Below are 21,297 nucleotides of genomic sequence, written 5' to 3'. Positions count from 1 at the left end.
GCTCATGCCTGTAATCTCAGCATTTTGGGAGGCCGAAGCGGGCATATCACCTGAGGTTGGGAGTTCGAGACCAGCCTGACCAACATGGAGAAACCCCTTCTCTACTAAAAATATAAAATTAGCCGGGCATGGTGGCGCTTGCCTATAATCCCGGCTACTCAGGAGGCTGAGGCAGGAGAATCGCTTGAACCCGGGAGGCGGAGGGTGCGGGGAGCTGAGATGGTGCCATTGCACTCCAGCCTGGGCAACAAGAGCAAAACTTCATCTAAAAAAAACAAAAACAAAAAACAAACAAACAGTATTGGAGCCAGGTGCGGTGGCTCATGCCTGTAATCCCAGCACTTTGGGAGGCTGAGGCAGGTGGATCACTTGAGGTCAGGAGTTAGAGACCAGCCTGACTAACATGGTGAAACCCTGTCTCTACTAAATACAAAAAATTTAGCCAGGTGTGGTGGTGCATGCCTGTAATCCCAGCTACTTGGGAGGATGAGGCAGGAGAATCGCTTAAACCTGGGAGGTGGAAGTTGCAGTGAGCCGAGATCACGCCACTGTACTCCAACCTGGGCAATAAGAGTGAAACTCTATCTCAAAAAAAAAAAAAAAGAAAGAAAGAAAGAAAAGAAATTGGAGGTGGCACTGGGGAGAGAGGAGGTGAATGGCAGGGAGAAGTCTGAGGGGCAGTGGCTTCAACCTATCCTGTGAACTCCACAGACTGATGGGCTCTTCTTTCCTCAAGGGCTTGGGGTCTGTGACCACAGCCTCTGCCCCGTGACCAAACCTCCAGCTGGACCCAATACTTCTCGCTGCTTCTGCCCCCAGGGGCTCTGGCCTGTCTCTGGCCCCCACCCTACCCATGGTTCTGAGTTAGGTTTTTAATTTCTTTTTTGAGATGGAGTCTTGTTCTGTCGCCCAGGCTGGAGTGCAGTGGTGCAATCTCAGCTCAGTGCAACCTCCACCTCCTGGGTTCAAGCGATTCTCCTGCCTCAGCCTCCTGAGTAGCTGGGATTACAGGTGTGTGCCACCATGCCCAGTTAATTTTTATATTTTTAGTAGAGACAGGGTTTCACCATATTGCCCAGGCTGGTCTTGAACTCCTAACCTCAGGTGATTGGCCTGCCCCAGCATCCCACAGTGCTGGGATTATAGGCGTGAGCCAAGCCAGGCCCTAAGTTAGGTTTTAATCAGAATCCGGGGCTTCCTGCACAGAAGTGGCTCTTGTCAGAATCAGCCCACATCCTCCCACTGGCCTGGGGATCTTGAGCCTGCCCTTCTGCCTCTCTCCCTTCAGGCCTCTCACCAGAGACCTCCAAGTCCTACAAAGGATACCAGGCAGGGCCATGCAAGCTTGAGGACTGAGGTCAGACTGTCAGGAGCCTTCTGGAGATGGCTCCCAGACTATGCCCCTGTTAATGCTGTCCAGGAAGGCATCCATTTGGAGCAGTGCCTCCTGCCCTGCCGCTTCTCCTGCAGCAGGCTGGCAGCCCAGCCTCTCCCTTGGCAGGTACCCCCAGACCACAGGCCAGCCCTCCCCGCAGGCCCAGCATGGAGGGAGGCTGAGGACTCATCTTGGAGAAGGGCAGCAGTCCCATCCTCTCCCCACCTGCTTCAAAACACCAGCCCCTCAACCGCAGCTGTCAAAGTTTGTGGCCTGGCCTGATGCCCCATCTTATCCACCAGCTAAGTTTGAAGGCAGAAGGGGAAGACTGTCACTGTCACTGTCACAGGCTCAGCCCACAAGGTTCAGAGCTGGCTCAACATATCCCAAAAGCCAAGCAGACTTTATTTCTGCAGCAGTCTCTGCTGGCCAGGGTGCCTGCACTCCTCTGCCCTCCGCCCTTCATGGCTGCTGCAGTGGCCGCAGCTGTGGCCCGTGGCCAGGCACATTGTCAAGGTTCAGCGATGCTGCAGTCATAGCAGAAGTTGAAGTTGGTGGGGGGTGGGGGCACAGGGGGTGGCTGCTCAGGGATGGGCACGTTCTCCAGCTCCAGCAGACGCAGCTTGGTCTCCATGGTCAGCAGCTGCTCCAGGTCCAGCCGTGTCTGCTCGCTGCTCATGGGACTGCCCAGCAAGGCACTGAGCCCGTCTGTCCACAGGTAGAACTGGGGGTGGCACAGAGCCATGAGGGTCTGCCCATCTGCCTCCCCTGCCCACCTGCTGACCTCAGCCTGGCGGACACTCACCTCCCGCTTGGAGGGGGCAATGAAGTTGAGGTATGCCTCCTCCTCCCCGCGGTCATAGCTGATCGAGAAGGCCAACTCATAGAGGTCCTGGGGAAGCAAGGGAGCGGGGACACTGAGCAGAGGACAGGGCAGGCAGAGGCGGGTGGGAAGGAGCCCCTGGCCTGCTGTACACACCTTGTTCTGCTTCCCGGAGCCCTTCTCCCGGACATGGGGGCAGTCCTTGCCTGTCAGGAGTGCCCTCATGTCGGCCACAGGGACTGCAGGAAGAAGGCTGGGCTGAGCACTGCGGCCCCGGCAGCCCCGGGGCCCAAGGAGGTCTGGGGAGAGCAGGTGTCTGGCCCCCGCCCCTGCCCGCCTTACGTTGCTCAGGTAGACTCTCCAGGGTAGGCGGGCTGGCGCCCTCCTCCATGTCTCCGTACTGCAGCAGCTTGTGGTTGGGGGACAGGCAGCAGAACCACAGCTTGTCTGTGGAGAAAAGGAAGAGGGCCAGAGTGCTGAGAGGTCCTGACACCAAGCCAGCTGCCCTCTGCCTGCCCTCTGCCCCCCACCCATGCCCACTCAGAGACCCTGGCGCCGCCGGCTGCTGATCTTGCGGAAGAGCGTCCCCTCACAGAGGCGGAGCAAGCGCTGCTGGCGGATCAGGCCCATGAGCTCTGGCTTCAGCTTCTCCCGCAGCTCCCTGATAGAGGGGTGTCACTGAGCACATCTGACTTGGGGAGTAGCCCAGGGGGCACCAGGGAAGGTGGGGCTAGGACTGAAGATCCATCCCCGCAAACTCACAGTATAGGGGGAGCCAGTGTGCCCTCTTGGTGCAGCCGTTCGGTCTGCCGCAGCCGCAGCACCTCCCCGTATGTGAGCGCATTCACCTTGGTTCGGAAGAGCTCCAGGGAGGTGGGCTTCAGGGCCAGAGTGCGGGCCAGCTGCTCCCGCACCACCTGCATGACCTGGGGCCGCCCAAGCTCAGCTCAGGGCCTGAGCTCTGTACCCAGATCAGCCCCCTGCCCTGGCCCAGGCCTCCCAGCTCCCACCCCACCCACCTTGTCGAAGTCCTCCTGTGTGGCCCGCATCTCCTTCCAGGTCTTATTCAACAGCTGGATACCCACACAGAAGAGCTCGTGGAAGCTCTGGTCTTGGCCGAAGAACATGGGTGAGAAGTCCTGGGCTGTCTCAGAGCCTGGAGCGGGGGGGCAGGAGGGGCTCAGGGAGAAAGTGCATGCAGCCCCTGGCCCTCTCTGCCCTTCCGTCCCCTGCTCTTAGCCATGCTGTGCCCAGTCCCGGCCACTCACAGGGCTCCCCAACGTGGAGCAGCTCACACAGCAGCACCGTCAGCTGGATACTGCCCCGGGCAAAGGGGCACTCGTGCTTGTCCTCGCGGCTGCTGTTCTCTAACACAAACTGGAGGGGGCAGAGAATGGGGCAAGGTGTCACAGCTAAGCCCATGGGGACCCTGCCTGGGGGATGCTGCCACCCCCCACCCTACCCTGTCACCAACCCGGCTGTACGCGCTGGGTGCATTTCTGGAGAAGTACAACATGTTATCCAGGGCCAGTAGACCGGGGGGCACGCGCTCCAGGTCCTGCGCTGGGTTGCTGTTCTGGGGGAAGTGGGCACAGGCAGTTCAAGAAGGGTCATAGCCCCCCGGAACAACAGCCCTGGGCTGAGGCAGGGTTGGGGAGTTGGGTAGGGGGGATACTCACAGAGAAGCCCAGTTTGCGGAACTCTCGGGCACAGAGGGAACGGCGACGGTCAGCACTCAGCCCGGTACCCGAGGACTCCCCCTCCACCTCGAAGGCAGCCTGGCGTAGGACCTGCAGCTGCTCCCGCTGCTCCTGGGGTCAGTGTCGGGTGGCAGGGGAAGGGATCAATATTATAGATTCAAGGCCAAACTCCAAGCCACCCCCGCCTTGTCCCCACTAAAGACACACACCTGGCTGTAGGGGTCCAGGGGCGTGCGCATACGCGGCTCCAGCAGCCCCAGCGTGAGGGCCTGCAGTACATACAGGTGATGAGCCATCTCGTCGCCCATTGGTGCTGCACTGTGGATGATGTTCTGCAGGACAGCCAGACCCAGGTTTGAGCAAGGGCTCACTGGGAGGGAGGGGCAGAGAGGTGCCCCTGGCCCACCACCTCCTACCTTATAGATGAACTGGCGAAGGTTCCTCTGCCAGAGATAGTCAAGCATGTGCTGAGGGGGTAGATAGAAAGGGGGCTTAGATTATTTAGCCCTAGGGTGGGGCGGTGCCTACCAGGTGCTGTCCACATCCAGCCACTGATCGACACTAACCTTGCGTTCTACAGGGCTGGCCCCCTGCAGCAAGGCTGTCAGCAGGGCCATGGCCTTGGTTTGCAGTTGCTGGTTCATCCTATGGCAAGAAGAGGGCTCAGTGGAACATTCAGGCTCCAGCCCTGCTCCCCACATCTGGACCCCAGCCCCAGAGGCTTACACTTGTAGGTGCACCAGCAGCCTATCCAAGGGCACCTCACTCTTGACCAGCTGGCCCAGGGCTGGGCTGCTCAAGGTCACACTCTCCAGCAGCCCAAGGGCCAGGGGTGGCACGGAGGCGTCCATGAGGTTCATGTTCACGTAGCACACCACCTGTAAGGGGTGGGGGTGTCACCACCTCACCCCCATGGAACCCGGGTCTACCACTGCCTCACTGCTCCACTGCCCCCACCCGCTGCCCTAGGAAAGCCCACCCACCTTCCTCACAAAGGGGATGCTCAGTGTCTCCCAGGACACCACGCCATGCTCCATGAGCTCCAAGAAGGCCCTCAGGCTGAGGGCCAGCACCTCTCCTAGGCTGGAGGGGGGACATCTGGGGCTGAGCAGGACCAGATCAGGACCAGAAAGCCCCACCATCTCCCCCAGCCCACACATCCCTGTGCTCACTCGTCCCCATCCTCAATGATGGTGCCTAGTCTCTGGAGCCCATTACGGCTGATGACCTCCCTGGCAAAGGTCATGTCCGAGGCCAGAGGGACGAGGTGTCTCAGGGCTTCCCGGCGCCCTTCACGACTGTCACTCTGCAGCCCACCCAAGAGCTGCTCAGCCTCAAGGTCCTGGCAGGAACGAAGCAGGAACAGAGGTGAAGAGGTTGGGCACAGTAAGGGTGGGACCTGGAAGTGTGCGGCCCCGGGTGTCAACTAGGTGGCTCAAGGCAGGTCTGGGGCGGCGGCCTCTGGGGTAGGGGCCTCCGGACCTGGGGCAAAGGGGCAGGGATGGGGTAGGCAGGCCGCGAGGGGGATTACTGGGGCCGTGCTGAGGCACAGGATGCTGCCATTCTTGATCTCCGCGCGGTTCTGGAGAAGACAGCAGAAAGGGCAGCGAGGTCAGGGAGGGCACCGAGGACTGATCAGCTGGGGTGTCGGTGAGGGCAGCTGGGGGTCAGTAAAATATCGCGCTCCGGTAGTGGGATGAAGAGCCAGAGATATCGGGGCCAGGTGGGTTAGCGGGGTCGGAAGGCGGAGGGTGGGGCGGGGGAGAGGGTACTCACATTCTCAGTGATGTATCTCCTGTGCCCATCCGCAAACTGCAGGGCGTAGCGCTCAGAGTGCGTCAGGCTCCACCTGCGGGGCACGAGGCTCAGCGAGGCTGAGCCTGTCCACCCGCCCTCCCGCCCTCCAGAGGCCCTGGCCCGGCAGCACTCACGCGTCGCACACCTCCTTCAGCACAGCGGCCAGGGGCTTCGCCTGCAAGTGGAGCGGTCATTCTCGCGGCTGGGGCAGGGAGGGATGGGGAGGAGCCTGGGGGGAGGGGTGGGGCGGGCTGCCCCGAGGGCCAGGGGGCTACTGGGAGGTGGGGCCGCGGGGCAGATGGAGGCGGGACCAGCCAGGTGACCTGGTCCAGCTGGATGAGCTGCGGGATGGCGTCACGCATCTGGATGGCAATCTTCACCACGTTCCGCGGAGGCGTCATGGTCCAGCCGGGGCACCTGCACTTTTCGGAGACCGTGCACCTCCGGCCAAGGGCACACCTGGCTTGGGGCCCCTGGGGACAAGGAGGTCCTCCCTCTTTCCGAGACCTGACCTTGGTGTCCCGCACTCGCGGCCCAGACTGACCTGGCCATGCAGTGCGGCCTTCCCATGAGAGCCGAGGTTAGTTCCGGGTTGGAGTCCGGGGATAGGAAGGTAGGACGGCTCTGCCTGCCCCGCCCCGCCTGCCCCGCCCCGCCGAGGCGTCCCCGCCCCACACCTACGTGCAGCAGGTGGGGGCGGGGAGGGCAGGCTGCCGGAGGCCGCCCCACACCCCCGGTTCCAGCAAGGTGACCCACCCAGTCACACTGCCAATCCAGCACAGTCCCAAGGAGGGTCCCGAAAGAACCACATCAGAGCTAGCCTTAGGCACGGTTTTTATTCACTTGGACACTGTACAAATATTACAATTTCCTTTTGCTGCAAAAAGTATAAAAATAATCTTTATATAGGAATCCATTCGTTACTGTAAATCTTTCTAAATCTCTGCAAATGGCTCTAAATGAGGGTAAATGAATAAGCAGAAATGAAAATAGGATATGGGGCAGCAGGAGGTGGGGTCAATCCTCAGGGCTGGACCACCCAGACTCCTCCTGAGACCTCTGTTCCTTCTTGGTAGCCACCCCCACCACCTGCAGGTTCTAGGGCTAAAGGCCCAGCAGAAGGGGGCACGTGAGAGGGCCAGGAGGAGCTGGAGGGTCAGGGGGTGGGGGACAGCGAAGGAAGCTAGGGGCAGTGCTGGCACGTGCCCAGTTCCATGCCACCCTTCACTCCTAGGGGAAGTAGCTGGCAGGAGCAAGACAGTGAGGCTGGACAAGCTGCCCTATGGGGGGGCGATGGCAGCTCCTCGGTTCTGTGCCACTGGGTGGCAGCCGAGCCTGGGCTGGGGAAGGCTGCAGAAAGGGAGAAGCAAACACTTTGGCTCCACGGTGATGGGGGCTGATTCCGTTCCCCTGCTCTGCAAGCACAGAAGTGCCAGCACAGGAGCCGGAGCTGTGGCCAGAACTGTGTGGTGAGGGGAGGCTGGAGAAGCCAGGCGTCTGTGGCTCTCAAGCTGTGTAGGGGTCGGATGGGGTAGGTCCCCAGGCAACCCCCAGGTCAGACAGTCTGGGTCCCAGCCACACAGGGCATGTCCCTGTCAGTCAGAGGTTGAGAACAGGCACATCAAAGAGGTCACAGACACCTTCACTCTCGTCCAGGTTGTAGATATAATCGTGGTCTCCGGGGGGTGGAGAAAGACGGAGCAGCGGGGCAAACACTGCAGAGAGCACTAGTCTCAGGCCCTGGGCCAGGGCTCCCCTAGCAGCAGCCCAACCCCTGCCCACAACCACTCCCACCTTCCAGGGCCACCCACCTTCTGAGGACATCAACTCCTCCAGCAGCTCCGAGCTCATGCACTCTGGGAATGGAGGGAGCTCAGTTACTAACATTCCAGCTCCCAACTCTCCAGCTACCAAAGCCCAGGAAAGGGAACCCCACCTGCCCATCAGGAACTTCACCCTTTGCCCCAGTTACCATAAGCGCCACCACAAGGTCCTCAAAAGGGCAAGAAAACAGCTGTAGGACCCAATGAGCTGTGTCCCTTACCCCTACCCCCAGGGAGGAATGCAGCAGCCTACCTCGTGTGGGATCAAAGATTTCTGACAGCTCTTTGGGGAGTTCCAAAACTGAAAAACAAGAAAGCCATGCTCAGGACACAAGAGGTCCAACCTGGCACCACTACAGCCCCGTGGCTTCCTCGGATCCTATACCACCCACCCTGAGGCTCCACACAGCTGAGATGTAGTAGGCCCTGCCTAGGCCAAGCTGGCACTGTCTGTTGGCCTCACTTGCTAAACCTGAATTCCTCAGTGCTGAGCCCAGGGCACCAAAGGCCCACTGCAAGTGATTGGTACAGCTTTTCTAACTCAGAAAGGTCACAGAAGCGTCTTTCTGGGCTCAGCATGCACCCCCTGTCTGATGGAAGGTACCCCATCTGTCCCACCCTTGCTGAGCATCTGCTCTGTGCAAGACTCAGAGACCAGACCCTGGGTCAGGTCACCAGGCAGAGGTGGTGGCGCTACAGGGTGATGACTCCACTACAAACCTCTGGCCAGGAGGACACAGGGGAAGCAGAAGAAAATGCAACCAGAGAGGACCATGAGGGATTTCACATGCCAGGCTCAGGAGTTCAGATCTTATCTGGTGGCCCTCAGGGAGTCATTAAAGGTACTTTTGCAAACAGAGAAATGCCACATTTTTCTGTCAGGCCTGCATTTCAGAAAGATTAGTCTGTCAGTCAGGGTAAAGAGAAAGATGCTGAAGAATCCAGGACAGAGGTGGCCAGGGGTCATCCTGAGTGCTGAGGATACCAGGGGATAGGAGAGGACATCTGGGACAGACCTCGCTTAGCTGGCATGGGGTGGGCAGCAGAAGGAGGAGGGAGAAGGAGCTGGAACTAAGAGTGAGAGCCAAGGATCAGGCCTGGATAAATAGGGCCGACGCTAGGGTGTGCAGAGGTGGAAAGCAAGCTTCAGGGAGAAACTAAGTTCAGTCGAGGACATGCAGGAATAAAGTGTCCATTGGATGTACAGAGGACGGCAGGTGGACACCAAAGTGCATATCGGGAAAAGATCTAGGCCAGGCGGAGGCTGGGGATTCATTCACCCAGAGCTACAGCCCTCTCCAGGAGTGGAATGGGACACAGCCCTCAAAAACAGCAATGTTTAAGGACATGCCAGGAAGAGTTCAAGAAGCCAGTGAGACAAGAGAGCCAAGAGCTGGCATAATTATGCCAAAAGAGGAAAGAATATTGACACGGACCAAGAGAGCACTAGCAAAACAGGCTGGAGGCTGCTGGGCTCGGCAGGCCTTTGGTAGCTTCTCAAGAGTGACACTGCTGTAACACTGGGGCTGGGGGAGTGACTGCTGCAACTTGAAAGGTGACTAGGAGACCAATGAGTGGAGATTACTTTTTCAAGGAGTCCAGACAGAAAGGAGACAGAGAAGATGAGAAAGAGTGATACAGAGAAGTGTCAATTAGTGAGGCGGTGCTCCAATGGGTGGCAGGAAAGGGCTTGAGAGAGGGCAGGGAGTTCTGTGTTAGCCTAGGATGGGGTACTAGAGGGGGCTCCAGCACTGACCCAGAGGTGCTGGCAGAGAGCTCTCGTGTCCGACAGGGTTGACGGGAGAGCTGGGTTCCATCCCCATTGTTTCTGACCTAGGACTGGACTGAGGCTAGACTCTCTCTCTCTGCCCCTAGGGGGCAGGTACTCACCACCTGTGGGGTCTGCCTTGATGGGCTCAAAGGAGGTAGAAGGGTTGGGTCCAGATAAACTGCTGCTGTTACTGCTGCTGCTGCTGCTGCTGCTACTGCTGCTGCTGCTGCTGCTGTCCAGCAGGGCAGAAGACTGCAGTGGCCGGGTGTCCAGTGCTGTTGGGCCCAGTGGGAGTGAACTGAGCTCACCACTGTCCTTGCTATCAGTTCCAGGGCCGCCACTCACTGCAATGATAGCCCCCAAACCCAGTCACACAAGGTCAAGAAAAGGTTGTTAAACCTGGCTGTGCTGGAACCCAGACCCAGGAGGACCCAAGCCTGGTTTCCAGAGCCAAGGAGAATTAGGCATTGCCAGTCACCCCCGAGGAAGTAACCTAAAATTTGTCACTACAGGAGACAGACAGGAACATAAGACCTACAGAAAGAGACTCGTGGTCAACATGTCTGCTGTGGCCGTACTTCAAGACAGGCTACCAGGGCAATTGAGACACCAGTGGATGTGGATCTGGGGGAGAAAACTGCCACCAGCAATGTCTCTTCCCACAGTCAGAGGTTCCCTATTAAAAAGGGCCCATTCAGGCGGGCATGGTGGTTCAAGCCTGTAATCCCAGCACTTTGGGAGGCCGAGGCAGGCGGATCATTTGAGGTCAGGAGTTCGAAACCAGCCTGGCCAACATGGTGAAACCCCGTCTCCACTAAAAGTACAAGAATTAGCTAGCTGCGTGTGGTGGTGGGTGCCTGTAATCCCAGCTACTCGGGAGGCTAAGACAGGAAAATTTCTTGAGCTCGGGAGGCGGACGTTGCAGTGAGCCAAGATTGCGCCACTGCACACTCCAGCCTGGGGGACACAGTGAGACACCGTCTCAATTTAAAAAAAAAAAGGCTCATTCATTACCATAGCAAGGGAAGGCTAGGTGGAGGTCAGGAAAAAGACAATCCCCATCTTGAAGGGTCTCTTCCAACTCTGAGTGTGGTGTTTCACAACACAGAGATACTGCCTCTTGGGCCTCTGTCACAAGCTCCCATGGTGCCTCACCTGTGATCTCAGCTGCTGGGCCAGCCATTCCCTGGACTTCTGCGCTGCCGGGGACAGGAGTGGGAGTGAGCTGAGGACTATTTGGACGTGAGGCTTCCTGGGATTGGGACTGGGCTAGGGCAGGCTTCGGCAGAGGTGGAGGCGTGGAAACAGCAGGTGGGTTCTGGAGCAGATCTTCAGGTGGTGGCACAGGCACAGCCACAGGGGGTGAGCTCCATGCCTCCTTGTTCACCAGCAGAACCTCAATGGGACCACTCACACTCTTCAGGTGAATCTGGTACTTCTTCTGCCCATTGAGACCCTAGAGATGGGTGGTAAGGGATGGGAGATGGGTAGAATTGGAAGCAGGCTTGGCTCCTGCCTGACTCTGTCAGGACCAGTGTCCTCTCCCACCCAGGATGCCCATCCTCCTAGATAACCCCAAACTCCAGGCCTCCCCTACCTGCCCCACCCGGGACTTATCAGTCTCCACAGCCAGCACCCGCCCTCAGCTGACCCCGCCTGCCTGGGCTAAGCACCCACCTCTGGGATGGGCACCTCCAGGCTGGTGCCTGATGGGGCCCGGATGGCCAAGAGGGTATCTCCTAGAATGACATGGAGAATGGGTCAGAGCCCATGGGCTCAATCTGAGCTGGGAACAGAGGTGCCTGTCTTTTGGAGCAAGGCAGGAGATCATGGTCTCTGAGGGACTAGACAGTGGACCTCACCCATTCCCCATAGTGGCCGGGCAGAGCTAAAGCTCTTCTCTTCCTGAGAGCCCAGAGTCAGTAACCAGGAAATCTGGGTTCAAGTATGTGGAGTCAAATATCACTGGCCGCCGGGCGCGGTGGCTCAAGCCTGTAATCCCAGCACTTTGGGAGGCCGAGACGGGCGGATCACAAGGTCAGGAGATCGAGACCATCCTGGCGAACCCAGTGAAACCCCGTCTCTACTAAAAAATACAAAAAAACTAGCCGGGCGAGGTGGCGGGCGCCTGTAGTCCCAGCTACTCGGGAGGCTGAGGCAGGAGAATGGCGTGAACCCGGGAGGCGGAGCTTGCAGTGAGCTGAGATCCGGCCACTGCACTCCAGCCTGGATGACAGGCACCTCACTCTTCTACCGATGGCTGTTCCCTAGGTGAAGGTATTCTAGCCAAGGCCAACATCCCTTTCCCATGACCAGTCAGGAGGATACATGATGGAGAAGAAACACATCAGCGGGGCACAGTGGCTCACGCTTATAATCCCAGCACTTTAGGGGGTTGAGCGGGGAAGACAGCTTGAGCTCAGGAGTTCAAGACCAGCCTGGGCAACACAGCAAGACCCTGTCTCTTTTTAAAAAAAAAAAAAAAAGAAAGAAAAAAAAGGAACATATCCTGCATTCACAATGCAATTTAACAAGTTGGAGGTGGGCACCCCCATGCCCTGCATGTAAGAGCCTGCACACAAGCAAATACACACATATCCTCTCTCCCTTTCTCCCCCTTGTACCTCTATCATACCCAAGAAGCCAAATCCAGGAAACAGTACAGTTGGGAACAGACCCAGGAACCCACTCCAGAATTCCTGTACCCTCTTGGTATAGCTGACCTCCACAGGGTCCCAGTGACACTCAGACAGAAGACTTACCCTCCCTGGTTCCTCTCTGAGCAGGCCCCAGAAACCCTCTTAAGAGACGGAACTCTCCTGAGACACTGAGCCCAGTGCTCAGGGATTTGGTTGAGCCCAGCCCACCCCCTCACCCCTACCCAGGCTCTGCTCACCAGCAAAGCATCTGCAGATGTCCTCATGAGTGACGTAGGCCAAAGTGTGAGGGTTAAGGAGAACGGCCGATGCCCTATGGTGACAGATGGCAGACTACAAAAAAGACCCAATTCTTTAGCCAAGGTCTGACACACAGGCCCCTCAGAGAAAGTTCTGGGGACTCAGGTCCACTGGGGGAGGGATCACAGGCTAAGACTGGAAGGGGAGAGGCTCTGAGGAGGGAGCCTGAGGCTGGGCCATGGCCAGGGGCTACAAGACAAGCTCCCAAGAGAACAGGCAGCTTGCCCAGGGCAAGTTGAACCAGAGGGCCCCTTGCCCACTCCCCCCAGGAGGGACCGCCAGGAGGATATCAGCTGTTCTGCACGTCCTCTGTGACGTTCCGGATGCTCTGCTGCACCCACACCTTGTGCTGGTCTAGTTCTTGCTCCCGCTGCTGCAGCTCCTCGATCTCTGCCTTGAGCTCAATCAGCTTGTCGGCAATCTCCCGGGTATTGCAGCCAGGCCCCACACCCCTGAGCCCAGGGAGTGGGGCTGAGAGGGACTGCTGAGAACTCTGAGTCCCACGGCCCCTGCCTTCTTTGGCACCCTCCACCCCACACCCGACACTTCTGGGTGGGAGACTCTACTACCCTCCCACTATCCCCACTCACTTCCACTGGATGCTGTTCTTGGACTTTTTCTCGATCAGCCCGATACCTTCCAAAACATTGGTAATGTCGTAAATCCGCCGCTTCTGGCGTACAGCTAGGGTGTCAGCTGCCTGGCAGACAGAGTGGAGAATGCTCAGCCCCACTCTCGGGTGTACCCCCAGCCACCCTGAGACGTGGTCTGGGAAGGGAGTAACCTGGATTCCAACCCTGTAGTGCCTGCCAGGCGCTACTGCAGCTCAGGCCCGCAGCTCTGTCCCATAGGCAGCTCTTCTCCTCGCCAGCCAGGAAGGGCCACGAGGACGAACACCTGGAGCCCCGAGCCTGGCCCATAGCTGTAGCTCAATGGCCTCGGCCGAATGAATGAAACATTCCCCGGCTTCTCTCCTGTGAGAAAGCACACGATGGCGGCCGGCTCTCGGAGGACCCAGCTGGGCCGCCCCCGGGGTTCCCGCTACCGGCCCAGGCCTGGTCCACCATCCTCCCTTGTCGCCCCTTAGCCCGGGCCGCACCAGCTTGAGGTCAAGCACGCCGTCCTTGGCCTCCTGCAGAAGAGACACGAACTTGGTGGTGAGTAGTCCCAGGCTCTTTTCGTGCCGGCTTGGAGTGCCCGGGGGCGGCGGCGCCTGCGGCCCGGCCTCCGCCATCGCGTCCGCCCGCCGCCTCCCCTCAGCCAGGCCAGGCCAGGCCGGCGCCGCCGCCACTTCCGCTTCCGTTCCTGGCCGTCCGGCAGCCGGAGCCAGCGTTGCTGCTTCCGCTTCCGCCCCGTGCGTCTTCCAGGGAACGCGGCGCTATTGCTGTCTGTGGGTGCAACCGCAAAACTTCAGGGACCATTAGCAAATGTCCAGCCGCCGAATAAGACGAAAACTACCTGGGTAGACCGGGAGTTGGGATGAAGTTAGGGAGGAATGAGGAGGGCGTCAGTGGGCAGCCCTGGCAGTAGAGAAAGGGATGCCATTGGAACTTTCCTTGCCAATCTGCCCCAACATCACTAACTCTGCCCAGTCCCCATCTCGGGAGACAAGACCACACTACCTGACTAATCCAATCTGTTCCCTCAAATCAGTTCCTTTTTAATTTTTTTCTCTTTATTTATTCTTTTATATTTCAAACTCATTTTACTGCCACATCAAAAATGTTCCTAAAGGTTCCCCTACTGTCTTGGGGTCACCCCATCTATTCCTGTCCCTCACTTCCTGCCAAACAGCAAGCACTAACTATATCTACCTTGTCCACCTCTCTCCATCCATGGTCCTAGCCTCATCTTTCGCTCATCTTGTCCTCCCGCTACAGTGCTCAGAGACTATGGGGTTATATACACTTCAGCCAATGCAAACGTATTTACCTATGTGTATATATCAGTAAAGCACTCAGAGTCATTTCTGGCATGTAGGAAAGTTTGCTAGGGTCATTTTGTTACTTTTAACATTGTTACTATTTATTATTGTTTCTTTTAGGTCAGGTTCTATGGGAAATGGGACTCGAGACAGGGTTTTGCAGCAAGTTTGTTGGGGATCCACACTTCTTTTTTTTTTTTTTTTTTTGAGACAGGATCTCACTCTGTTGCCCAGGCTGGAGTGCAGTGGCAAGATCAATGCCATCTCAGCTTCCTGGGCCCAAGCGATTCTCCCACCTCAGCCTCCCAAGTAGCTGGGACCACAGGTATGCACACACCATGCCTGGCTCATTTATTTTTAGTTTTTGTAGAGATGAGAGTCTCACTATATTGCCCAGGCTAGTCTCGAACTCATGGGCTCAAGCGATCCTCAGACCTCAGCCTCCCACAATGCTGGGATGACAGCGTGAGCCATCACACCTGGTCAGGATCCACACCTTTAAGGGAGTAAGACAAGCAGAATTGGGCAGATGCAATTATATTATAGGCCTCAGCCTATGCCACTAGGATCTCTGAAATTGGGGTAGCACTTCTGAAGAGTTTATGTTCACGTGATGGTACCATGCTTTTGCACCCCAATATTGATCTCAGCAGCCTATACTCCTGGCAGCTGGAGAATGAGCACTTCTGTCCTGAAGGGTGGATTTGGGTGGTGGACTGAACATCCACTAAATTATTACCACCTTATAGTCCCTTCCCTGGCTCCCTGTAACTCTCAAGATAAACACAGCTGCCCAGTTGCGGTGACTCACGCCTGTAATCCCAACACTTTGGGAGGCTGAGGCAGGCAGATCACTTGAGCCCAGAAGGCTGCCGTGAGCTATGATGGTGCCACTGTACTCCAGCCTTGGTGACAGATCGAGACCCTGTCTAAAACAAAACAAAAAAAAACACAGCTTTCATGACCCTCTCCTGCCATCCCCCACCACACCCCTCTTCACAACAGCCTGCCACCTCTCACTCCTCCACAGAGGTACACATCCTCCTCGGAGACTGACCAACACAGTTTTCATCCTGTGCTGTTGATGTCGTCTGCATCCATATCTACACACCCTGCCCACCACCCCAGCTTGAGGCCAAGTCTAGCAAATCCCTGTCTCCTCTCCTGAGCACTAAGAGGTTCTGGGTGGGCTGGTCAAGACTGGTTGAATACAATTACACCCCACCCCTCCACCCCTCAGGGAAGTGTCGCCCAGCCCTCCCCACCCTCCGTGCAGACACTCTTTCCTGTTGGGAATAAAATGCCAGCGACTCAGCTTCCTTCCTTTCTGTTGATGGCCTTGGGGAGGGAGGAGCTTTGGTGGGAAGAAGGGGCTTCTGGGCTGGGGAGTGGGAGAGAGATTTCTTTGGGGAGAGGAATTCAGCTGCACACTGGAGTCAGCTGGAGTTGCCCAGGCCCTGTGAGCAAGTGGCAGGCGTGCCCAGCTGCATCGGGGGAGAGGGCTGTTCTCAAGGCCAAGGTCATTTGTGGAGGGAGAACTGGACGCCTGATCAAATCTGGTAAGTTTTGTATCAAACTGTCCTGTGCAGCTCAGAGCAGGACCAGGGTCCAGTGGAGGCCTGTGCCCACCCTGACTCGCTTGACATCTGCAGTAGGCACGCCTGGGAAACCTAGCAGGCAAAGCCTCCCAGGTGCCCTCCGCATCACACCCCCTCCCTCTCACTTCCTGAGAGGGCCAGGAAGAACCTCCTTCCTCCTTCCCAGAAGGGCTTAGACAGAGGCAGCAGCTCAGAGGGGCATCTACTCTGCCTGCTTGCCCCGGGCCCACCTCAGCTCTGGCTCCTCCAGGCCGGCAATGGACTCAGCAGCCAAGGATGAGATGCAGCTGGAGTTGTCCCCTGGTATGAACCTTCTGGGTGGACTGGGGGAGGAATGATGGCAACAAAGATGGGACTGGCTGGGCGCAGTGGCTCACGCCTGTAATCCCAACACTTTGGGAGGTCAAGATGGGCGGATGACCTGAGGTCAGGAGCTCGAAACCAACCTGGCCAATATAGTGAAACCCTGTCTCTACTAAAAATACAAAAACTAGCTGGGGGTGATGGCGCACGCCTATAATCCCAGCTCCTCGGGAGGCTGAGGCAGGAGAATCACTTGAACCTGGGAGGCAGAGGTTGCAGGGAACCGAGATTGCACCACTGCACTCCAGCCTGGGCAACAGAGCGAGACTCCGTCTCAATAAACAAACAAAGAAATAAATAAGAAAGCTGGGACTGGGGGCACTGGGCCCTCCTTCCCTAACTACACGGCTGCCCAGGCTCTTCCTGCCCAGGGCCTGAGTGGCCGGAGCAGGAGCGGGCAGAGCAGCTGGCTCGGGGTGCAGCGCTTAAGTGGGCCTCGGGCATCTTCTACCGGCCGGAGCAGCTGGCCAGGCTAGGCCAGTACCGCAGCCGCGAGGTGCAGCGTACCTGCTCCCTGGAAGCACGCCTCAAGGTAGGCATGGGGTGGGGGGTGCCGGTGCTGGGACTGTGCTGCAGGGCTGGCCTGGTCTCACTGGCTCCATCTCTCCACAGTCAGTGGTGCAGTCATACCTGGAAGGCGTGCAGACTGGTGTGTGGCAGCTGGCCCAGGCCATTGAGGCGGTGCAGGGAACCCGGGAGGCCCTGAGCCAGGCCCGTGGGTTGCTCCAGGGCATGTCCCAGGCCTTACGGACTCTGCAGCCTCTACGGGAGCGGGTTGCCCAGTACAAGCAACTGCAGGCCATGTCTCACTTGCTGCCTCGGCTGCGGGCAGGTGAGCGTGCAGGGACCCTGGGCCTCAGCCTCCAATAGTCAGTCCACAAACACCCATCCCTAATGAAGGGGCTGGGGCACTAGATGGGGAACTGCATAGAGGGGCACACCAGGGACCTCCCAGAGAGTAGCCCGGGCTTCCCATGGCCTACGAGGCAGGGTGCAAATCAACTCATCCTGGGATTCCCACATGTGGGATGCTTGAGTCAGGACGGACACCCAGTCACATGACTCTGGCTACCTGGTTATCAGTATATTGAAACTTTTCCCTACAGAGTGGCTGAGTGAGTACTGGCAGGACCCCCCGATCTCCCCTGCCTTCCCTCTGGGATCCTCAGCTTCCTCATGTTCCATGAGCTCATGGGTTGACCTCTGGCCCACCAGGACATTGCCAAGATCCTCTTAGATTGGCCAGTACTCTACTGGTTATTTTTTTTAATGTATTTATGGTTTTTTGTTCATTTTTTGTTTTGTTTTGTTTTTGAGACAGTCTCACTCTGTCGCCCAGGCTGGAGTGCAGTGGTGCGATCTCAGTTCACTGCAACCTCCATATCCCAGGTTCAAGCGATCCTCCTGCCTCAGTCTCGCAAGTAGCTGGGATTACAGGCCGCTATGCCTGTCTAATTTTTGTATTTTTAGTAGAGATGAGATTTCACCATGTTGGCCAGGCTGGTCTCAAACTCCTGACCTCAAGTGATCTGCCCACCTTGGCCTCCCGAAGTGCTGGGATTACAGGCATGAGCCACTGTGCCCAGCTTACTCTACTCTACTGGTTATTAAATATTTTATACATCACCCCAGCCCTGGGCCTCAGTATCCCCTGCCGTACACATTGAGGCGGTGGGAAGGCTGAGACCCAGGGCCATCTCCTTTCCACTCTCATTAGTGCCAGCTGCAGTGGCCCACACACAGACCCTGATTGATGCCCAACAGTTCTTGGAGGCATATATGAGCCTTCGGGAGCTGGAGCAGCTGCGAGAGGATACGTGGGCACCCCTGGGGGGCCTGGAGTTGCCAGTCTTCCAGGGGCTGGACCTTCTGTTCGAGGCACTGGGCCAGGCTGTGGAAGCAGCTGCAGGGGCCGCAGGGAAGCTGGCACGGGAGGACCCAGCCCTGCTGGTGGCTGCTGTGCGTGTGGCGGAGGTGGAGACTGGACGAACAACCCCCCTGGGCCAGGTCCCCCGGGACTGGCGGCAGCGCTGTCTGAGGGCACTACAGGAGGGCCTGGAGCAGACCCACTTTGGGTCACCTCTGCTGCCTGCGCCAGGGGCCCTACCAGGGTGGCTGGAGGCTCTGCGAGTGGCCCTGCCAGTTGAGTTGGCCACAGCTGAGGCACTAGTAGCGCCTTGCTGCCCACCGCAGTACAATGTGGTCCAGCTATGGGCCCACACACTGCATAGCGGTCTGCGCCGCAGCCTGCAGCACCTCCTTGCAGGGCCTGAGCTGGAAGCTGCGGATGCCTTCGCCTTGCTGCACTGGGCACTGCATGTATACCTGGGGTCAGTGCCTTTGGGGCGGCGGGATGTGGGGGATCAGAGGCTGGGGACTTGGTGTGACACCAGGCCACCCATCTCCAGGCAGGAAATGATGGGGAGCCTGGAGTTGGGGCCTGAGGCTGATGTGTCGCAGCTGGAGCCCCTCCTGACCTTGGAGAACATTGAGCAGCTGGAGGCAACATTTGTGGCCAACGTCCAGGTGAGTAGTTGAGGCAAAGGTCCAGAGCAGTCCTATGCATCTGCTGTGGGGCCTTTATCTGCAGAGTGGAATGTCTACCCATCTCCGGCAGGGTCAGATCCCTGCTACATTCCTTTGCCCCTGGCCCCTCCCTCCAGGCAAGCGTGTCCCAGTGGCTGCAGAATGCACTGGATGGGGAGGTAGCTGAGTGGGGCCGGGAGCAGGGGCCCAACACGGACCCGTCTGGCTCCTATTACTCACCAATGCCAGCCATCGTGCTGCAGGTAGGTGGGAAGTGGCCAGACAGGCAGGCACCCTCCATGGGGCAATGGGGAGGAGAGAAAGGAGGGAGGCTTTGCTGATGGCTGCTCATTTCTGCCTGCAGATCCTGGAAGAGAACATTCGTGTGGCCAGCCTGGTCAGTGAGTCACTACAACAGCGAGTGCATGGCATGGCACTGTCAGAACTGGGCATATTCCTGAGGAGGTCTGTCGAGACACTGACCCATTCCTGATCCCTATCCCTGCTCCCCAGGCAGCCGAAAGGGACTCTGTGTGAATAAGACATATCACAGGGAAAGGGCTCTTTCAAACAAGGACTTGGGTATCTTGGAGATGGGACAGGAGTACCAGGGACTGGGGCTGTGGGGCTGCCAGCATAGCAGCAAGTCCAGGAGCCACCTCTGCCCATTGCAGCTTCAGTGACGCTCTGATCCGATTCTCCAGAGACCACCTCAGGGGAAAAGCAATGGTCCCTCATTACGTGCCCTACCTACTGGCCGCCCTCAACCACCAGTCAGCACTCAGGTACCAGAAGGCTCCCGGGGAACCCCACCTTCACTAACCCCCTATTGAGTACCTATTGTGTATGGGCCCAGCCCACACTAGGACACTAGGGACTTTGGACTCACATCGCCCTGGGGTTCCAATTCTAGTTCTGCTAATTACTAGTTATGTGACCTTGGATGGGTTACCTAATCTCTCTGAATCTCACTTTTCTCATTAGTATTATGTGGGTACTAATGGAATGTTCCGAGAATCACATGAGATAACATGTCAAGTGCCTACCATAGTGCCTGGCACATGATGTCAATTGCTCATTCGTCCAGCGAATATTTCAAGGCCCTACTCTGTGCCAGTAATATCTGGGGTTACAGCTGTGTGTACACACACACACACACACACACACTCCCTTCCTCTTGGGTGGTATGTTCTTTTTGGTGGGGGCAAGGAAAACAAGTTAGTGATGATTTTTACTCCCTCCTCACTGGGATAGTTCCCTCCCTTTACGAATGAGGAAACACAAACAGAAAGAATGTTTTGCTCAAGGTCGCACCGCGAATTAGAGGCAGGTCCCCGCTGGGCTGTGTCCTTTGTAGCTCGCCGAGCGCCGCCTCCCAGCCCTGGTCCATGCCTGAGACCAGAAGTGCAGGGAGCCGCTGTTCTCGCTCTCTCCTATCAACACTTGCCCCACAAGGTGGCGCCGGAGGGGCTGGACCACCGAGGGCCATGCGGGCCTTGGCCTTGGTCCTGAAGCCGTAGTTTTGCTCGGTCCAGCTCCTCAGTGTCTGCCCTGCAGCTGGAAGGGGCGCCTTCAGGGGCCTTGGCTCCGGTGGAAGCTGCGCTGGACAAGTTACAGAGGAGGATCTGCCGCCTGGTGTTGGAGGCGCTGCAGGTGGAGCTCCAGGTGAGGCCTCCTTCAGGTCAGGATGGGAGAAGGAGGTGGAGAGGTGGCGGTACAGCGTACAATGGAGGTCTCCGCGGCAATGCCAGGTCTGGATCATTTCCCCAGCCCCTGTTCGCGGACCTGCCCTCGCGCCAGTGGCTGTCGAGCCCTGAGCTGCTGGAAAGTGTGTGCGAACGGACGGGGCGCTTCTGCCGGGACTTCGGGCGCGTGCGGAACCCCACGGTTCAGGTGTGTTGGGGGAAAAGGCTGGGGAAGGGGCGGCGCGGGTGAGAGAGGCGACCTGCACCCACCTGATTGCCTCCCCGCAGCTGCTACTGGCTGAGGCCGAGCGCGCCGTGGTGCTCCAGTACCTGCGCGCGCTGATGCAAGGCCGCCTGGTGTGCCGCGGAGCGGACGAGAGGACCCAGGCGGCCGAGCGCCTGCGGCACGATGCTGCCCAGCTTCAGCAGCTTTTCCTCGGTTTGGTGAGAGCTTCTTGGCGGGCAGACGGGCGGGAGTCTCAGTGGTTGGGTGGGAGACGAGGGCTGGCGCGAGACCCTACCCCGACGTGCTCAGGGCCTGGAGGAGAACGCGCACTGCGCGCCGGTGCTGCTTGCCCTGAGAGAGCTGCTAAACCTCCGCGACCCCGCGCTGCTGGGCCTGGAGGTGGCTGGCCTGCAGCAACAGTTTCCCGACGTGAGGTGCGGACGGGGGTCCAGGAGGGAGGAGAAGCCGGAGGGCGGGGAGAACGGGGCTGACACGCCTCCTTGGTGCCCCTGCAGCGAGGACCACGTCTCCGCCCTCTTGGGCCTGCGCGGTGACTTGTCCCGGGAGCAGCAACTGGCTGCTCTCAGCTCGCTTCAGGCTGCGCTGCCGCCCTCGCCCCGCGCTAGCCGCCGCGCCCTCTTCAGCCTCGTGCCCGCCCCAGCACCCGCGCCGGCCTCCTGCCTGCCCTCGGGGTCCTGCGCCCGAGCCCGGCTGCTCTCAGAATAAACC

At 58.3% G+C, this 21,297-nt stretch overlaps 3 protein-coding genes across 6 annotated transcripts; 1 reads left to right on the top strand and 2 right to left on the bottom strand.

Annotated features, from left to right (window-relative positions):
* Positions 1 to 1,739: 1,739 nt before the first annotated feature.
* On the bottom strand, positions 1,740 to 6,325 carry LOC105491435 (engulfment and cell motility 3). Of its 2 annotated transcripts, none has more exons than XM_011757894.3 (20): positions 6,019 to 6,325; positions 5,830 to 5,870; positions 5,675 to 5,747; positions 5,430 to 5,480; positions 5,071 to 5,240; positions 4,882 to 4,981; positions 4,625 to 4,776; positions 4,465 to 4,543; positions 4,315 to 4,365; positions 4,108 to 4,230; positions 3,878 to 4,009; positions 3,673 to 3,774; positions 3,467 to 3,575; positions 3,218 to 3,354; positions 2,961 to 3,124; positions 2,747 to 2,859; positions 2,541 to 2,645; positions 2,355 to 2,437; positions 2,181 to 2,267; positions 1,740 to 2,099 (listed from the first exon to the last, which is right to left on the bottom strand). In XM_011757894.3, exons 1-20 carry the CDS (start codon positions 6,094 to 6,096, stop codon positions 1,887 to 1,889), a joined length of 2,163 nt encoding a protein of 720 aa, XP_011756196.2. In that variant the 5' UTR covers positions 6,097 to 6,325; the 3' UTR covers positions 1,740 to 1,886. The 2 variants fall into 2 exon arrangements, with proteins under 2 accessions (XP_011756196.2, XP_011756197.1); XM_011757895.3 differs by having other exon boundaries at positions 6,240 to 6,320.
* Positions 6,326 to 6,512: 187 nt separating this feature from the next.
* LOC105491436 (E2F transcription factor 4) lies at positions 6,513 to 13,554 on the bottom strand. 2 transcript variants are annotated; one of them, XM_011757897.3, is made up of 11 exons: positions 13,346 to 13,483; positions 13,031 to 13,220; positions 12,837 to 12,942; positions 12,537 to 12,698; positions 12,186 to 12,229; positions 10,967 to 11,028; positions 10,445 to 10,745; positions 9,409 to 9,633; positions 7,772 to 7,819; positions 7,507 to 7,551; positions 6,513 to 7,410 (listed from the first exon to the last, which is right to left on the bottom strand). In XM_011757897.3, the coding sequence occupies exons 2-11, from the start codon at positions 13,164 to 13,166 to the stop codon at positions 7,295 to 7,297; spliced, it is 1,245 nt and encodes a 414-aa protein (XP_011756199.1). In that variant the 5' UTR covers positions 13,167 to 13,220; positions 13,346 to 13,483; the 3' UTR covers positions 6,513 to 7,294. The 2 variants fall into 2 exon arrangements, with proteins under 2 accessions (XP_011756199.1, XP_011756198.1); XM_011757896.2 differs by lacking the exon at positions 13,031 to 13,220 and having other exon boundaries at positions 12,837 to 12,946; positions 13,346 to 13,554.
* Positions 13,252 to 21,294, top strand: LOC105491439 (exocyst complex component 3 like 1). 2 transcript variants are annotated; one of them, XM_011757907.3, is made up of 16 exons: positions 13,252 to 13,403; positions 14,385 to 14,495; positions 15,201 to 15,729; positions 16,019 to 16,071; positions 16,503 to 16,663; positions 16,744 to 16,963; positions 17,849 to 18,461; positions 18,540 to 18,657; positions 18,795 to 18,920; positions 19,022 to 19,122; positions 19,332 to 19,442; positions 20,193 to 20,322; positions 20,428 to 20,550; positions 20,631 to 20,786; positions 20,878 to 21,002; positions 21,084 to 21,294. In XM_011757907.3, exons 4-16 carry the CDS (start codon positions 16,026 to 16,028, stop codon positions 21,292 to 21,294), a joined length of 2,241 nt encoding a protein of 746 aa, XP_011756209.2. In that variant the 5' UTR covers positions 13,252 to 13,403; positions 14,385 to 14,495; positions 15,201 to 15,729; positions 16,019 to 16,025. The 2 variants fall into 2 exon arrangements, with proteins under 2 accessions (XP_011756209.2, XP_070940828.1); XM_071084727.1 differs by lacking the exons at positions 20,878 to 21,002; positions 21,084 to 21,294 and having other exon boundaries at positions 15,201 to 16,071; positions 16,488 to 16,663; positions 20,215 to 20,322; positions 20,631 to 20,768.
* Positions 21,295 to 21,297: the final 3 nt, after the last annotated feature.

This window comes from Macaca nemestrina, chromosome 18, assembly GCF_043159975.1.
Source record: "Macaca nemestrina isolate mMacNem1 chromosome 18, mMacNem.hap1, whole genome shotgun sequence".
NCBI lineage: Eukaryota > Metazoa > Chordata > Mammalia > Primates > Cercopithecidae > Macaca > Macaca nemestrina.
Note: the sequence above shows the minus strand (reverse complement) of the source record. Positions and strands in the feature narration are given on the sequence as shown.

What these genes read in the sequence shown, in the direction of transcription:
- LOC105491435 (XM_011757894.3), bottom strand. Translation starts at nt 6,096, where the DNA reads ATGACGCCTCCGCGGAACGTGGTGAAGATTGCCATCCAGATGCGTGAC. An exon ending in AGCTCATCCAGCTGGACCAG is followed by an intron (nt 5,871 to 6,018) that starts GTCACCTGGCTG and finishes CTCCACTTGCAG; the next exon opens with GCGAAGCCCCTGGCCGCTGT. An exon ending in CACAGGAGGACTTCGACAAG is followed by an intron (nt 3,125 to 3,217) that starts GTGGGTGGGGTG and finishes GGGCGGCCCCAG; the next exon opens with GTCATGCAGGTGGTGCGGGA.
- LOC105491436 (XM_011757896.2), bottom strand. Translation starts at nt 13,480, where the DNA reads ATGGCGGAGGCCGGGCCGCAGGCGCCGCCGCCCCCGGGCACTCCAAGC. An exon ending in CATCTGCAGATGCTTTGCTG is followed by an intron (nt 11,029 to 12,185) that starts GTGAGCAGAGCC and finishes ATGTCATTCTAG; the next exon opens with GAGATACCCTCTTGGCCATC. An exon ending in CAAGGCAGACCCCACAGGTG is followed by an intron (nt 7,820 to 9,408) that starts GTGAGTACCTGC and finishes CTTGTTTTTCAG; the next exon opens with TTTTGGAACTCCCCAAAGAG.
- LOC105491439 (XM_011757907.3), top strand. Translation starts at nt 16,026, where the DNA reads ATGGACTCAGCAGCCAAGGATGAGATGCAGCTGGAGTTGTCCCCTG. An exon ending in GCAGCTGGAGTTGTCCCCTG is followed by an intron (nt 16,072 to 16,502) that starts GTATGAACCTTC and finishes CTTCCTGCCCAG; the next exon opens with GGCCTGAGTGGCCGGAGCAG. An exon ending in CTGGGCATATTCCTGAGGAG is followed by an intron (nt 19,123 to 19,331) that starts GTCTGTCGAGAC and finishes TGCCCATTGCAG; the next exon opens with CTTCAGTGACGCTCTGATCC.